General features: G+C 38.9%; 1 protein-coding gene across 2 annotated transcripts in view; it reads right to left on the bottom strand.

Annotated features, from left to right (window-relative positions):
- Positions 1 to 18,453, bottom strand: part of TUBGCP3 (tubulin gamma complex associated protein 3) — a 47,542-nt gene that overhangs the window by 3,495 nt on the left and 25,594 nt on the right. For both annotated transcript variants that reach the window (XM_048493647.1, XM_048493648.1), the window contains exons 14-20: positions 17,869 to 18,058; positions 11,805 to 11,940; positions 10,468 to 10,536; positions 8,904 to 9,039; positions 1,514 to 1,602; positions 1,223 to 1,354; positions 284 to 424 (exon numbers count right to left, since the gene is read on the bottom strand). In XM_048493647.1, the coding sequence (XP_048349604.1) occupies positions 284 to 424; positions 1,223 to 1,354; positions 1,514 to 1,602; positions 8,904 to 9,039; positions 10,468 to 10,536; positions 11,805 to 11,940; positions 17,869 to 18,058 (893 nt within the window). The remainder of the gene's footprint in view (positions 1 to 283; positions 425 to 1,222; positions 1,355 to 1,513; positions 1,603 to 8,903; positions 9,040 to 10,467; positions 10,537 to 11,804; positions 11,941 to 17,868; positions 18,059 to 18,453) is intronic.

The following is an 18,453-nucleotide window of genomic DNA, read 5'->3' as shown; positions in this document are numbered from 1 at the left end:
ATTAGTCTGCTGATCTCTCAAATCTGAAAGCCTAAGAAATAAATCGAACTGTGTAGCAACTACAAGGGAAGAATTTCTCTGGTCTAAAAACCAAAAATGGCCACCAAAATTATTTTAATGGAAAAATTAAGGTTTGAGCTTCATATTCATTTTCAGTTATGGATTATTCAAAAACTAGTATGGATAGGGGCTTCAGTTATAATTACAAAGACTTGTTTACCCGCTCCTTTTGAGGAAAAACTCTCTCATACACACACAGAATGCCACTGTACGCTTCTGTTACCTGAAGTTCTCGCTCTTTTTTTCTTTCTTCAAATTGTAACCGTAGCTGTAGCTCCTCCAAGGCGGCCCTGTACAATGTATCTTGAGCATTTTGAAATTCAAGGATCTGATCAAAGACAGCCCGAAGCTGATTGAGAAGCATCTACAAACAGGCACAAACAAGATACCTCCAAAATGAATTTTTAAAGTAAAAATGAAGATGAATTAACGGTACCCTTGACCTCGGTCTTCATAATGGTACCCCTGCCATCCCCCCACCTTCCCCTCCCATGTGCCCCTGCTTGCCATCCCTACCCCCCACCACCTTCTCCTCCCAGGGTGAAGGGAAGAACTGTGAGGCGGGAAGTGGCTGCTGACCTTGCGGCAGGTCCTGTCCCCCTGGGCCAGCTCCATGTCCCTGCTGACACCGGCGGAAGACACCGCAAAAGTGAGGGGGGCTGATAGCATTGCCATGGTACCCCTGGGATATGCTCACAGCACCCCAGGGTACCACGGAACCCTGGTTGGGAATCACTGTCTTACAGTGTAGGCTTTCACAGCCGGATTCAACTGGTTGTGGTCGGTTTTCTGGGCTGTATCACAGAGGACACAGTGTGTAACAGACTTCCCTCTGTGATGCACCTCTGAAGATGCCAGCCACAGATGCAGGTGAAACGTTAGGAACAAGATCCACCAGACCACAGCCACACAGCCCAGAAAACCCACCACAGCCAGCTAACTCTTACAGATTTGCTAAAATATTGTTATATAACTATCTCTTCCTAAAGCAAAGGGATATATGGAAAAGTTGATTCCATGCACACTCATTCTCTAAGCATCACAAAAAAAACCCTAGATCACCAGGGAACCCAGGTGAAAGAAAGTAGGTATGGAATATTCTCTTACGAGATTTATAGAGAAAATGGAAAAAAATCATGATTACGTAAAAGAAAGGGCTTACTCTAGAGTCAGTATCCAGCAAACAACGAGAAATAATTGTGTCCAGGAAAACCTCATGGGCAGCAATGATGTGATCCAAGTCTTGAGCTTGTTGAACTTTGTTCCACAGTTCATCCCACGAACATTCCAGTACCTGCAGGACAAAACCATCAGAGTTGGGGTGCATTTCCTTTAGAGAGAATTTACACAATCTATTCTCTGTTCCATACTTCTGTAACACAATTAATCTGATCTGTCAATAAGAACGTTCAACCTCCTTGAAAACAACAATTAAACAGATGGTTAAAGGTACCTCAAATGTAATGTAATACTGCATTTGATGAATGAAATGGACCATTTCTGATGCCAGAACGTGACACTGATGCAGCACCCCAGAAAGCTCTGTAAGAAACCCAAAGAATTCGGATATTAACATTAATGCCAAAAAAAACCTACCTAGATGTTTATATATCATTTCAAAATTTTAATTCACAAGTTGCAGTATCAACCTATTTCCTTCTATAAGAAAAAGGACCTAAACACAAGTTCTCATAAGAAGGGAGATACAGAATATGCTATGGTTTGTTCCAGTCTTCCACAAGTGGAAGTTCATGGAAATGGATCTTTCCCACCTCCTTCTAGAAGCCACCCTTTTTCCATCATAAAGGCACTGCTGAAGATCTGGAGAAAATGGACAGTTTCCAACCATACACAAGAACACTTGTGCAAGCTCTTCCACAAACTTCCTCAGTTTGTAGGATTGTGCAGCCAAACTCATATGTCAGAGCTAAACTATCACATTAATCCCATTACACTAAGTAGTACAATCGCGACTGCTCCGCTCTCCCTCAGGCTACAAACTTAAAAAACACCTACATCCAAATATTTATCTCCAGGATCAAAAAAGAAAATGAGATCAAAGCTATCTGTTGCCAGAATTGCAGAGCTTTAGTTCAGTGCAAAAGAAGAATTTGGAACATGTGCTTGACTGTTCGATAGATATAATCACTATGGTGGACAGGCAAGAAATGGCTCCCCGGAATATTTCAAATAATCTACAGAACTACTACTGCACCATAAAAAGATCACATTTCTCCTGAACCTAACAGACAATATTTATCCCGTTTTGGCACTGCCTACTTTTGTGCTAGGTCATAAGAATAGACAACAAGTGAAACAACCAAATGAATAAGTCAAGGTCTATAAGAAGCAAATTCCATAGAACCAGAATAGCTAGGACATCACACAGCTACCCAGAAGAAATCCAAGATGATCCAATGTATTTTCAGATTAGACTATCATTATGCAAAACTCCGACATAGCAATACAGATTTTGGAATTTAGAATTTCAATTTTACAGACAAAACACAAATCAAAAGAATTAAAATCAGGCCCCTTTGAACCGAGTGGGATGTAAGTTTATGTAAGTATGGGACCAATCTTCATGATTACTCACACGCTTTGCGCTATTAACAGATTCCATGTTCAGTATTTTAATGCTACAGTTTTTGCATCACGCTTGAAATGAAAGTGGTCAAAAGGAGCTTTTGGGAAGACAAGTAAGTGGTGCCTGTTATCATTTTCAATCACAACATTAACAGTGAGTACAGAATTGTATAGAGAGACTATTTGTGGACACAGTCAACACAGATAGGTGAAGATATTGCAGAAAAGATGGGAACCTCAAAGTAATCTGTCGTTCTGATCTGAAGCTGAATTTCAATGAATATTCTAATATTTTGCTCTTTTCTGAGACCCCTTATATATAATACCTGCAAAGGCACCTCTCTATAATGTTCTCAGATAACATGCATTGTGCTCCTCCTAGCCTTCCTTAGGCCTCTTCCACACATACAGAATAACGCACTTTTAATCTGTGCGGAATAGCAAAATCCACTTGCAAACAATTGTGAAAGTGGATTGAAAGTGTATTATTCTGCATGTGCAGAAAGGGCCTTAGTCTTTCTTACTTATTTTCGCTGCCACCAAAGACTTTCCTCCTCAGAATTCTTAGCTGGACATAAAGAACAGGATGGCTTAGTTATATTTGGCAGAATAACAGATTGGTCAGTGTGTGGAGGTGGCTATGAGGTAAAAGGAGTTCCTTTGGTCTAAACAAAACAGCAGTATTCTCTTAAACATAAAAATAATTTTTGTAGAACAGCATAACAGTTTCAGTAAAGGTCAAAAGCATAATGGTTCCAGATAGGTACAATTCTTCTTTCTCTAAAGTTACAAAGCCTTATTTTCTCATTTGCCACTTAGTTCTCACTCTCCACAGCACCTCACTCAACTCTCTGCCCACACATTCTGAACAAACCCTCTCCCCAACCAGTGAACTTTGCCCCCTGGGGTACATCTACCATTCAATCATAACGGATTTCAATTATCCATCGAGCCCCCCTCTTCCTTACTCTAGAGGCCTGCATTTTTAAACCACAACAACATGCATATAATAGCTCACATTAAATCAGGGAAATAAAACACACACAATATTTACATTCCAAAACATCAGAACTATCATTTTCTTTATGCACCAGCCTGCAGTTGATTTCTTCTTTGCAAAACATCTGTGACAGTCTGGGTGACGCCAACAACTCTTTGAGCTGCTCTGGTGAAAACCATACAGATTGATCAGGGAATATCACCAGCTAAATGTTTCGCCACACAGAGACGGTAGCCATACTCCATTTTTGGTTCCCTTTCAAAACAATTTTTTAAAGGAAAAACTCCCAGCTTCTGAGCATTGAGACTGTCATTGACTCCAAGTTCTTAAGTATTAGGACAGTGACACATTTAAACTAACTACATTATATCAATCCTTATCTATGCCTCGTTCAATATTTTACATCTCATCCTGCTTTTTCTTTTAAATGCATCAGAAATTTTGAAAGCAGCGTTCCACGTCTTCCAGAAGAAAACACTCTTGCTCTGGGCACAGGTTTGGCAAGTCCAAGGTCAACGTTCTACCGACTGAATCATCCTGTATTACATTAAGCAACTGTCACACTGGGTGTCGTACCTAGTGATTTCTGTGTTCAACTTTGGAAGGCAGAGTCCCCCTTTCCGGAGAACAATCCCTCTGAGCTCCCAGTGCTCTTTTGGGAGAGCTCTGTTAAAAACGCTTAGGCTGAACTTTGTGGGGAAAGGAGATAAAGCATCGTCAGTCAAGGGTATTCAAGTGTAGAGCAAGCTTCAGGAGGAGATAACGCCGTGCCAAAGCTTTCCTGTTTACACTGCAGTTTAAAAAACACTACCTGTGTGCTACAGACTACCTATGAAATAGAAAGGCCAAAGAACTGTTTGCTGTGTTTGATATTCCTGTACTCCCAGAGAAAATATCAAATTCATGGTGCAGGCTTGAAAGAAGCAGTTCAGAAAATGCAGTATAAACACTACAAGGGCTATAATGCACCAGTGCAAGATGGAAGCACCAGCAGCAGAACTACATCGTCAATCAAACAGCACACTGCTCAAGGACAAGCCTTTAGGCTTCAGTTGGGTCGCATTACCTTCTCCTACTATTTTCATGCGTAACAGCTGAATTAAAGAGCAGCACCATACAACGAAAAACTTGAAAGCTCCTCAAGAACAGAAAAGCCTCCTCAATACAGCTAAAAAGGTACACATAGTCCTCCAAGCAAGGACTGGGTCATCGATGACATCACATTGAATCATGTACTAGGAAGAAGAAGAATTTGGATTTTTACCTTCTCTTTCTTTCCTTTAAGGCGCCTTACAGGCTCCTTTCCCCACAACAGACACCTTGTGAGGCAGGTGGGATTGAGATAGTTCTGAAGAACTGTGACTAGGCCAAGGTCACCCAGCGAGTTTTGTGTGTAGGAGTGGGGAAACAAATCCCGTTCACCAGATAAGAGTCTGCCGCTCATGTGGAGCAGTGGGGAATCAAACCCGATTCTCCAGATTACAGTCCACTGCTCCTAACCACTACACCATGCTGGTTCTCAGACTATGTTTATAGGATAGTCACTGCCTTCCCAGTTTACCTTCAGCAAGCTGGGTACTCATTTTACCAACCTCAGAATGATGAAAGGCTAAGTCAAACTTGAGCTGGCTACCTGAAAATGACCTCCATAAGGACTGAACCCAGGTTGTCAGAATGTAAGCACATCTACTTATCAGGTTCAAATCTAAACGCCATCACAACCCAGTACCCAGCCTTGAAAACCCCTAGAGCCCAATAAACCCAGTCAATGATTCCAGAGACTTAAAAATATAGATCTTTACTTGAGACATATCATAAGTAAAATACATAAAAATAAACTAACAAAATTTTCTAACAGAAGCCAGATAGAATATAGTCTTTACCTCAGAAATAGTTTCCAACAAATATTTTACCTAAGAACAGAAATAGTTTTGAACAGATATTTTACCTCTTTCTTGCTGCAAAAGCGAAAAGGCAGAAGTATAGCTTACTGGCTTTCAGTCCAGCAGAAATCCAAAAGGTTTCCTACCGAAGAGGAACCCAGTCCCATGGCATCTTGTAACAAGGCTGCAACCCAAGCCCAAGATTCCAGTGACATCCTGTAGCCTAGCTCTAAGTCCAGGCTCCAGGCGCCCAGTGGCATCTCACAACCTGGCTTAAGAAGCCAGGCTAAAACAGCAAAGAGTTTTCGTTCAAACTTCTGCTTTTATAGAGTTTTGTGCATTATCTCATCCCCACCTGATGACAATGAGGTCATCTTCATCCAACCCTCTTTGAAGGTAGGCTTTCTAGACAACCCTAAATTACTTTGGGTCTGTCTCCAACTGGAAGCTGAAAGGGGAGGGAGCAATGTCTTATTTGCAGGTCACCTGAGTGACTATGCAGAGAACACCTAGCAAGATCTTACAGGTTTCAAGATATTTCTCCCCGACACTTTCAAGATCATGTGACTTTTACAGTGTAGTATAAAGGTTATAAAAGTTCAAGACAGACTTTCTTATACAAAAAAAATCTTTTAAATATAACTTCTTAATCTAGACAGCAGAGTCTAGACCTTGCATTCTATCAACATATATCATAAGCATTTACATTGAAACATTTCTACCTGTTACTTAAAAAGCTATACAAAACATAAACCACTTAATACATTTTTCTCAGAATGTTATCTCTGCTATATCAAGATGACCACTCTGTGCCATGGGACTCCCTGTTAATTCAAAACATTCCACTTTCTGGCCAGGGTTTCTACCTTATCATCCCACAAAGGTTGTAAATTGCAACCCAATAGCTTTCCCTATCAAAAGTTATTATGTGGACTATGCTTTGTTTTTTTGGATTCTGATGCTGGACCACCACATTGCTAAATAGCTTTCATCTAATAAAGTGCAACAACTATAGGGCAGATTCTAAATCAAGAAAGGTGGTGCTTTGGTTTACTGAATCCCGAGACTTGGGTACTTCTCCAACACTGTGATTAGCTCTGCAAGGGGAAGAGACATACAGGTACTTGTTCAGTTCTAATCCACAGAGTAGCTGCCCCCCAATTTCTCCATGCCACCACTGAGTGCTATTGCTAAAACCAAAATTGGGAGTTAGACCTAAACTGCTCCAATTTACCCTGACCTTTTCCAACTTTTAATTGGTAAGAAAGTTTCTCCAATCTCAAAAGACATTTTTAAGCAGCCAATTTCTCTCTGCATGAATAGTTTCACCAGTCATCTGCTAGACTGATAACCAAAAATGTTAGTATTTTTGAGATCCCAACCTACATAACTTGAGGAGAAATAGAATTTCTTAGTAGGCTGTCAAGCAGGGTGAGCTGCAAAGAATCTAACATACTTCCATCCTCACAATCTCACTAACATTCAATAAAAGAGGATAAATGAAACCTTTTCACTGGGGTCAGATACTACCAGCATGGCCAATTGGCCATGCTGACAGAGGCTGATGGGAATTGCAGTTCCTGAACATCTGGAGAGCCGCAGGTTCCCTACCCCTGATCTAGATGTATGTTTAATGGAGGAATTTCCACCTGAACACTTGTGTCTGTTCCAAGAAATGGAAAACCTTAGTTGTTCTTCATATTTAAGTTTACATGGCATCTACCAAAATTAGAAAATCAAGCCCCTACACCTCCCAAAACAGCAATGCTGTAAGTTCTGTCCAGTCAAAGACCTACGTTTTAAAAGATGTCAACTGAGAAAATTATTGTTGTAAATTATTGAATAAGCTACGGAAGACAGAATGCATGAGTGAATTCCCAGGGATAATTTGGACCCACACTTCTCCAATTAAAGAAGCCGACTAGGAAGCACAACTTCATGCTTTGAAACCTGCCACAATAAATTTTGCAGATTTCCATGAAAATTCTTCTCCGTGGTTTTTCCATTTTTCTGGCTTACACACAGTTTAAAAAGCTATCCCTCAACTGGAGCACATCATTGTGCAGGCATATATTCGGAACAGGTTGAACTTCCTAGCTTGTTCCCTTGACTGAATTGGCCGTATGGCTGAAGCAGACTGCATAGAAGAGGCATCTGGAACTCATCTAGTAGAACCTAGAATTAGCTCTTCTCCATCTTATTTTCTGTCCTGGCAGTCTTCCTCTAAGAACCGCGTTCCCTCTTCAACAGTTAGATGAACCGGAAAAATTCATTCAGACAAGCAGGGAAAAGGTAAATAATTCTAGTCAAAGCAGCGCCATGACTAACAATGTAAAGATTAATTCAGTTATGCATCCCAACAAGCGATGGCAAGAGTATTTGGTAAACTTAGACAAGAAAACTGGTTTCTGTTCCAAACAGTGCTGCAAGCCTTTGCATTCTAGGAATGCGCTGGTCAGCAGCGATCTGTAATGCTCTACTGCCCCCTCAAGGCTGTCTCAAAAATTTTACCATTCTTACATTCTTTGTATCTCCACTGTGATTAAACACACTTTCCCAGTGTAATTTCTGTCAGTTTAGAAGCGACACTCATTCTGTCACAGGACGTTATTTGGAGTAATTCTCACACCTTTGGGCCTATCCATACCGCTCAGAATCACAGTGTCCTGCCACAGAAAGAGGAATCATAATGAAATGACTGCCCTAAAAGTGAGGGAACTACAGCCATTCTGGCAGCTCTTAGACCCCTTCCACACACGCAGAATAATGCACTTTCAATCAACTTTCAAATGCTCTTTGAAGCTGGATTTTACTGTGCGGAATAGTAAAACCCACTTTCAAACAATTGTGAAAATGGATTGAATGTGCATTGTTCTGCATGTGTGGAATGGGCCTTAGTTCCCCAGATCAAAAAATGGAGACCAGCAATAATATGTAGAGTCCTTGGCAATGGCCTAGGATTTGCCTTCTTCCTCCCAACATACCACTTCCTATCTCCAACTGCTGCTCTCACCAGATAAATGGCAACAAATTTTTCTCAAAGGCGATTCCCATAGCCAAAAAACCTTCGTTCAGCTGAAAGCCCTCTGAAACAGGACTGTCTTGCAGGCCAGCAAAGACCAGGCACGGCATGCATCCTCTTGAAAACAACCCCGTTCCAGTGGGACAATGCTGAAGAGTGCCTGGTTCCTAACAAAAGAACTGCAAAGGGGAGACCAGTCGTGCCTCTAATTCAGGCCAATATTACTTGGGGGCAACACTTGATCTGCTTAAGAGAACACTGTGCTCAGTCCGTAATTAGCAAAACCCATCTAGCATACAAGAGTCTGAACACAGCCACTTGAACAAATTATCCCTTGCAGTTACTCACCTACCTGGCACATTTTTTAGAAGCTTTGCATTGCACATATGTCCTTTCCATATGTCTGTGAGAATATATTCCATTCGTTTTGCCCTCCACAAGAAGTTGAACACCCGTAGGTAGTGGCTCATGCACTCTCGCGTAAATACCTGCAAGTAATGTCAACATACAGGCTTGAAATATGATCTTCTTCTCTACCTGAGTTTGTTCACCTGTAATTACTTTAAGTGTCTTTGTCAGCTGAAGCATCATTTCCAGCACAGTTCATCAAGATCATTCAGATAGGCAAGAGAACTAGCAGACATTTCCAACTGAGTTAAGAGATTTCCAACACAACCGTTTAAGCAAGCTATCGCAATATTAGAATGAATGATTAATGGATACACAGATACACAAGAACCTAGGTTGAAAAATGTGGGCTGTTTGTCCGGAATCTTTGCACCAGGATAAGTAACCAAAAAAGCACCTCTAGCACAGTATATGCTTGCACATATAAAGGTCAAGTACTCTAATATCCATAATTCAATTACTTCAGGGAGAGGAAAAGAGTTTTGTACATGACACACTTGAAAGTCACTGCCTGTCAGAACTAAGGGGATTAGGCTAAAGGATTATTGATGTAACACTGGATAAGACAACTCCTTACATCCACAATGAGGGGATGTTTTCAGAAAAAATAGAGATAGGTGAACATCCTACATGCCCTATGTCAGTCCAAATGGATCCATTTGAGAAAAAAGACACACCAAAACAATGTACTTGTGTATTAAAGAATACATTATTACATAAAACAGTTTCCACTACTGCTGGACACCCCTTTCTCTATTGCTGCTTTCTACCCTTCAAAAGGTTACTTGCAACATGAAACTATCAAACGGTTATTCATAATACTACAAAGATGACACATAAAGAAACTGGTAACACAGTCCTGCAACCAGTTCCAATTTACTGGAAGTGATGCAAACATGAAAAATGAATTAACAAATTAGCAAATTGAGATATTATCTTCCTTTCTCTAACTATGCATGTATATATTTCACTAACTATACCTTGCTGGTCAAAATCTCACTTTTGACACCTTGTTAAGAAAGCACCACCATTCTTTACGTATGGTAAAAGCATTTTGAACAATAGTGCTGCTATTTTCTCATCCGTTTTAATGAATACCACATATCAGATTTTATTTAAAGAGTACAAATAGGTTCCCCTAAAATACATTTTCCAATTCTTGCAAATTATCCCAAATTAGTTGCTACAGTTTCAGAATAATGGAAGAAAATGAAAATCCATTTATTAAGTACATTCTAAAATCTCTTGTCAGAACAAATGAATTATTTATTTCAAATAATGAAAGTCTTAAAATGTAGCATTTTAACACTCATTAATAATTTAGAGAAACTGAGATTTTGGCTATACTTGTATTACAAAGGGGACCATCCAAGGTGCCATGCAGTCTCTTTAATCATGCACTTCCAGAAGTACAAAGGCTATTTTAATAACACAGTATTCAGTGAATTACACAACTGGGGAGGAGGCTAAAATAGGTCAAATGGGCCAAATGAAATATATATCCTTACCGTAGCAATTGGTCCATCAACGTGGTAGTCTAAGCTGAAAACATCCCATCCTGTATCCCCAGGAGACACCTTTGGGGGAGGGGGAACACTATTTAGACCAACTGTATCTAAAAGGAACAACAATCCATCTACTAGCCTTTTAAAATGTCTGTTAATTCAGTATGAGTGGAAATAGTCGCAAACTTTATTGGCATAAAAGGTTACCCTAAAAATATGAAATATGAGTTTTAACAGCATATAGACAGCCTGTGAATACTGTGTTTATTTTCACTGGAGCATCACATTATTTGTAAAGGTAAACAGGGAAGAGAATAGATAAACGTCAGAAATCTCACCCCCTTTAAAGACTGGGCTGAACAGGTCTGTAAAGAGGATCTGTATATGAATACAGTTGAACTAGAACTTTAAGCCATGTTCCTACCACTTAGCCAGCAGCCTTAAGCACACACAACTGGATTTCACTGTGGCTTTAAATTTCATTGTCACATATTAAACTTTTTTGGGGTCAAGGCTGGTGTAACTCTCTATCTCTGGAGACCAGGGTCCCACAGGATCTACCTCAATTTCACAGAGTCTATAAGACAGAAATGTTCTACTGGGCCTTTGGTTGAGGCAGTTACAGTTTTCCTTCCAACTTGCTGGTCTCCTGATAATTCTCCCCCCTTCACCTCCTTGGTATAGTAAATTTGAATTATAAATGGAGAGGAAGCTATTTGTTTTTCAGTTGGATCAGTGGTTCTCAAACTTCCTAATGCTGCGACCCTTTAATACAGTTCCTCATGTTGTGGTGACCCCCCAACCCTAACATTTATCCATTTTACAGATGGAGAACACTGATGCAGAGAGTCTTAGGCGACCCCTGTGAAAGGGTCATTCAACCCCCAAAGGGGTCCCGACCCCCAGGTTGAGAACCACTGAGTTAGATAATAGCCCTTGTTGGAGCTTACTGGAATTTTAAATTTGTTAAGCTGCCATCATATGCTAGCTGATTATCTTGATTTTAACATTTGAAACTATTAGAGTTATTTTGCCATCATTAAAAATATATATTGTATTGATTTATATATTTTAGCCATGTGTGTAAGCCACACTGAGCCCAGTCATTGACTGGGGAGAGCTGGGTAGTAAATTTAATAAAATAAAGCAAAATAAAAACATTGAGTCAGAGCTCATTTCTGGTATGATGTAATAACTGTATTATAGTTATACTGAAATGATAAAAAAAATCTGGTTCTCCATACAAAGACAATACTATATCTAGTCAGAATTCACAGTACACATTTTTGCGTAAACTACTCAAACAAGTGTTCTCCCAAGACACTGACAATGCTCAGTACCTCCAAAAGTCTGACATCTAAGCGCTTGAGGATTTCAGGGTTATCAAATTGTGCATTGGTCGCTCTGACAGCCGTTTCAAGGATTCCTGTCAGATTATGCTGATACAAAGTAGTCGCCGGCCTGGCAAGCTCTGGCCTAAAATTAAGATCAAAATGGACAGAGAGACAATGTTAACCAAATAGTATTGATCTCTTATTGTTCAACAATAAATAAGATGAAAGACAGACAGACAGACAGACAGACAGACAGACAGACAAGGAGAAAAGCAAAGAAAGGGGAGAGGCTGTTTCCAAGAGCTCAATGGCTCACTCACACTACTGATTCTGGATTTTTTCAAAACCGGTAGGTCTGAAATGAAGACCCTTCCAGTCCACCTGTCAAATGTAAAGTATCCAATATCTGGGGAGACATGAGCTAAATAAAACCAGCAAAAATAGCCCCAACCCGCAATGTGTAGCCTGGGAGTACTCAGAGCCTCAATCAGAATGAAAAGTCATTCCACAGACACCAAATAGTATTGATAATAGGCAGCTGTGCCAGTAGAACAATGCATTATATTTTCAGATCATGTGTTAGTACGCTTTGATGACAAGTTACCAACTACCGGAGGTTTGTATAATCAGAACTAGTATCATCAAAGATGCAGATGACCGAAGTGAGCAGTTCCAAACCAGATCTCATAGTCAGAGCGCAACATTTAAGCTGTTCCCTGCAACCACATTCCATCCCCTAGTAAGTACCCTCTTAAATAATGCAACCAATGTGCTTAACTTTGTCAAGCTCACAACACAAGGGTTAACAGGCTCAAGAAGAACACTGAATCTTTGATGGGACAGACGGGACTGAATCCTCACTTGAGGGGAGGTTAAATTGGATTTTTGCAATTGTCTTTCTGTCTTCCAAAATCACAGTTCACCATTCCATCAGTAGCCCTCCACATTTTGCAGTTCTGAAGTAAGCCATGATTCTTCCTTTCGGAGGGGAAACCAGTTGATGGTTTGATTTTTCTTTTCCTTGCATCCCTGTCTTTGGAAAATCTTGCATTATAGGTGACTGAGGGCTGTGTTTTTCTTTCACCCTTGTGAGCTGATCTGTGTGAATGCACTCACAATGCGCCCCTGAATCTTTAGAACTATTCTAATGAGGGGGGAGGTGGCTTCAAGTCTAGAACGGCTACATTTTCCTGTCCGTTTAAGAAAAACTGTTTTAAGACCAAACACTGCAGTCATGTTTGCAAGATACTCTCAGCTACTTAAAGGTTAAAAAAAACCTTTTAAAATAAATAAAAATAAAAGCAGAATTTCTTCTAGTAAGTAACTGGAGTGCCCCTGTTAAAATTCCATAAATGAAGACTAGGCAAATATGCTTTTGCATTAGAAAAGCCGTGGACAGGTCTAAGAAAATATTCTCAATAACCTTGAAATAGAAAATTAAAAACGCCATATCAAAAGGTTTTGTTCCACTAAAACACGACTGACTCTTCTCTGTTTGATGCGCCAAGTGTGCTGATTCCGTGTCTGCTCATTATTCTGTTGCACTTTAGTGCAGAGATGCTACATCCATTCAGTTCCTGGGCAAGAAGCTCCCTTTGATGTCTGGCAAGTAAATGGAATCTTTTGTAACAAAAAAATCTGCATTATGGAAGGGAAAGGTATGTAACATGGAAGAAGCCCCATTACACTTTTGAAACTCCTTCCACAGGGAAAGGCCAAGATGCTTTCAAAATCTACTGGCACCTAGGGAGGCCAAAGGGGGTGTGGAAGTTAAGTACAGGATCTACGCATTTCAAGGCTGGAGATCTAAGCACATTTAAGGTAAAGATATTTTGATACACTCATCAAAGGGCAGTTTTCACTTCCTGTTGATCAAAATGTTAGTCAGTGCAGTAGAAGCAATAGTTAAAGTCAGAGTCTATCTATTTCTAAACATATCTTCTACGTACCAAACAGTTTCATAATACCCTAAAACATATGTGAGAAAAAAATGAGAGACTTGAGGGCTAGTTTTGCATTGCAAAATTTATGACGCCCATTTAAAGACACAACTGTATATTTCAATTGTATCACTCTCTGTTCTCTAACTGATGCTAAACGGGCACAGATGGCTATTCCCTCCCCACAGAGAATCTGATTCCCATTAGGAAGTTTTATTAAACCCCCTTCCTGAACAGATGCTGTTTGTTTCACGCACACCATAATACCTAGCAATTACTGTGCAGGTTAAGCCCTTCTATTCGCAACTATTTGCAGATATCCTTGTTCATATGCATGAATATGGCAGCCCTTCATTAGCCTCATCTCCATATGGTGGTTACCTACACAGGTTCAACATACTAACTACAGCCAACAGGTAGAATTAAAGCATGGAAAGATCTGCAGCCATGGTAGCACAAACACATACCCATACAATACAGGAGTTGTGAGGGGAGGCAGGGGGTGGGAACCGCAGGTGCTACTTTCATGGGTCACATGGGAGTGTGTTCAACCAGCCACCCCCTCCCTGCCCTCCAGGAGCAAGGAGATGGATAATTTTACTTTAAATTGTTCCCATATGTAATTAATAAAAGGAGTCCAAATCACGATTAACTTTTTGAAGGAGTCTTCTCTTAACAAAAAGATCATTTTATCTAGTTCAGCTATGTTCTACACTTTTTCTATCCACTCTTCTATAGTGGGTGTTGTCTGTAGTTTCTAATTTCTGGCCAAGAGCACCCTGGCTGCAGTACCCAAATACAGAAACTGAACCTTGTTATATTTTACTTTATTGTTATTACTTAACCCTAACAGGTATGATTTGAGGGTCATTTCAAATTTTACTTCCATAACTTTTTTTTGCACTATTGCAAGAATCAATTTCCAATATTCCCTCACTTTCTTGCATTGTCACCATAAATGGAAAAAGGTTTCTTCTTTCATTTCATATTTCCAGCGTATCAGGGCACATTTTTTAAAATTTATCTTAGATAAAGCTACAAGGGTAAGATGCCATCTATGAAAGATTTTATAAAATTTCTCTTTAAGATCCATACTCAATGTGAATTCGTTAATTTTTTTCCAGAGCTTGATCCATTTGTCAAACTTGATGTTTCTTACCGTATTTTGATCATAACTTGTTTTACCTCTTCCTGTTCAGTTTTCAATGATAACAGATGGCTATGCATTTTCCCTATCAATTTTACATCATCTTAACATAAAATGTCTTCAAAGGTTGTTTTATCTTGGCTAAACCCCCACTTTCTGTTATCTGCTTCAAAGAATTCTGCTAATTGAAAGTAAGTAAACCAGTGGCATACCTTCCCTTAAATTGTAATCTGGTCTCTGGGTTTCAATCTGACTTATCCACCCATCCTCTCTACACTATATCATAACCAATCTCTCTCCTCACTGTTTCCCTTTATTTGTAAGGCTTCCATCTTTGACAACTACATAGGAGGGCTCTTATGGAATCTATCCTTAAATTTCATCCACACTTTTAATACAGCATTTCTGATAAAATGATTTCTGAAGTTTTTAAAGCTTTTGCTTTTCTCGGGCCATAAGTAATCATGCCAGCCTTCATTACTCTTCGATTTGCAACAGTCTGTCATTTCTAAGCATAATCTACTCTTTTAACATGCCTCGAAGGAAGTCTGGGACTGCCATTCCTCCTCTGTCCTTGGTATCTATCAGTGAAGAGTATTTTATCCTAGGTTTTCTTCCACACCAGATAAATGTTATCAATTCTTTTCTCCATTGTTGGAATGGATTCTCTGTGAGTATTACGGGAATGTTTTGAAATAAATATAGCATTTTAGGAACAATATTCATTTTTATTATTGCTATTTTGCCCATCAGGGACATCAAAAATTTTCTCAATTTTTCTAATTCATCTCTTATTCCTTTCTCATATTTATTCTGGAAAAGGATGATGTTCCTCTTTTCCATTATAAACCCTAAGTATTTTACTTTTAGTTTGTTTAAACTAAACAATTTTATTGCTGTATTTTTAATTCTTCACTCTTTGTTAAGTTTTTAAGTATTGTTTTTGTTTTTAATTTGTGAATCTTCAAACCAGCTAGTTTCCCAAATCTGTTTACTTTTTTAAAAGTCATATTAATTTTTTCTAGTGGCTCATCTAGGAATAACGCCAGGTCATCTGTGTATGCTCTAAGTTTATAATTTTCTCCTTTTATTTTTATTCCTTCTATCCTTTTATTGTTTCTAATATCTGTTTAAAACTTCTAAAGTCATTATGAATAATAAAGCGGATAAGGGGCATCCTTGCCTATTTCCTTTTAGGATCACATATGAGTCTGTTAGGTTACCATTAATCAATATTTTCACTTTGTGAGATGAATAAATAGCCTTCACTGTCTGTTGGTCATACCCTTCAATTATTGGAAAAGAAAATAAGGTTGCTAAGAAAGTAAGGTTGCTAATGTTAGTACATTTTTGAAGAAATGGATTCATAGGGTCACCATGAATTGTAAGTGATTTGACTGCACTTAATACACACATAATACACACATCATTTGACTGCAAATACAGTAAATATTATTCTAACATTGCACTGATAAATAAACTGAATTTCAAAGTAGATGGGGAAAAGATCCAGGTAAAGTTATTTCATGTGAAATTTAGAGTTGTGTATTAAGATATGGCTCTAAGTTTACAATGTCTTAGCAGTTCAAATAAAGTAATAATTTACCTGATTGATCCTAGTAATCTTCCTAGAGCTGATTTTTATCATATGTGGTGGATGTGTGCTTAAGCTAAAAACTATTGGCAATCCTGTCTCGATGTAATGCAAGTTGGGTTTGATTCAAATTTAACTAACAATTGAGGCCTCTTTTTTCCTTAATTATATACCACAGTTTTCTAAACTTGCATTCTAATATGCTACATCATATCACAGCTGCCAGAACTGCACTTGTGAGGCCATGGAAACAAACTACTCAGTCAACTATTCACGAACAGACACCAAAAACTCATCAATTGATCAGACTACCAGTATTGTTCAACAGAAAGTTGCTTCAAAGTCCAATTGTGGCTAAGTTATTTTCTCTTGCCAAATAGGATCAGTATTTGTTTTTAAGTTTGTTTATGGAATTCCTTCTGTATACTGTGTGTTTTTGTGTAAAAATTCAAAATTCACAATTTTAAAAAAGAGATCGGACTAAACTATACCACTCCACAGAATACACTAATCGCAGCATTAAAATACATTTGTATTGTAATAATAAGTTTGCCCGCATCAAAATTCTGTTTTGGATTTCCACCTCCTGCTCCTGTACAGACAAACATTAATGAAGTCTTGATTGTATACAGCATGGCCATTATTACTGCAGTTACATACTATCACTTCAGACTCTGCAGGTAAAGGAATCTCTGTCCCTTCATCAGAATTCTCATAAAACTGATTGCTGGTAATCAGTTGAGAAGGGGTTTGAAGGCAAATTATGGCTTGGACTTCTTTATACTGAAGAAGAAAGGGTGTTTTGTAAACCAGGGAAAGATGCTTTTCAAACAATTTCTGTCATTTTGGCTGAAGAAGCTGAAATTGCTTTATCAGGTTATCTTGCTCACTTGCAGAAAGGGAACAGAAAGAGGAAAACACATTACCCTTAATAGGTTCTAAAGCTTTCACAGAATTTGAATCACGAAACCAACTTGCTAAAATAGCATCTTGGTTATGTTTATCAACTGACTCGAAGACCAGATACTCTTTCTTATTATTTACATCTGAGGACCTCATAGCAGAAATCTGCAATTGGCTAGGATGATTCTGAATGTGTAAATAATTACACATCCCCTACCTTGTATTAAGCCTTTGAACAGAAGCACAGTTCTGAGCTCATGGGTCTCTACAGATTCCCTTCCCAGCCTTAGGCCTTTGAAAGAAGGTGTGGAGGGAATTTTTTAATTGTTCTGATGGATTTGACTATGGCCCTTGATAGGGGAGATTAAAGGTCTTCTTACGGGATCCTGGAAAAAATTTCAATGGAACTATACTGCATTTCCTGAAACAGTCTCACTGTGACAAAAACATTACACGTTTAATACAAAAACAATCCAAGTCACTTACTTAAGCAAGTCCATTAAGTGCCTGATAAAATCTCCTTGACCAAGAAGTAGGTAGCGCCTCATGGCCTGCATGTGTTCCAGTAAATTGTACTTTTTATTAAGGACATCAAGTAAATATTTGCTGGTCTCAAAATATGCGGCATCTATTTTCCCTTGAAATGCATTTTCCAAGTCTGTGAACATTTCAGCAGCTGTTAACAGAAAAATTAGATGTCACCTAGATTGCAAACACGTAATCTTTAATATTCTTCAATGCAACCCAGAATGCAATAAACTTCACAAAGCAAGGCAAGGCAAATCATTGACTTGAACTCATGAAACTGAATCACCATCTCTGCTTGATGAGGAATGGAAGGACATCCATGTATTCAGCTAAGGTCTAAATGCAGGTTTGAGAGCTAAATGTCTAGCAGGTCTTTAAATAAATAAATACGTTAAAGATTATAGTAACTGATTCACTCTCTTGGTCACTCACCCATACTTTCTTAATTCCTATTCTCTTGCCATCTGCCAGCCAGTCTTTTCTTTCCTATCTCCATGGTATAAGTATTCTGAAGTTAATAAGCACTTGAACACTGTATCAGGT

This window comes from Sphaerodactylus townsendi, linkage group LG04, assembly GCF_021028975.2.
Source record: "Sphaerodactylus townsendi isolate TG3544 linkage group LG04, MPM_Stown_v2.3, whole genome shotgun sequence".
NCBI classification, from domain to species: domain Eukaryota; kingdom Metazoa; phylum Chordata; class Lepidosauria; order Squamata; family Sphaerodactylidae; genus Sphaerodactylus; species Sphaerodactylus townsendi.
This window is presented reverse-complemented; position numbering and strand designations above follow the sequence as displayed.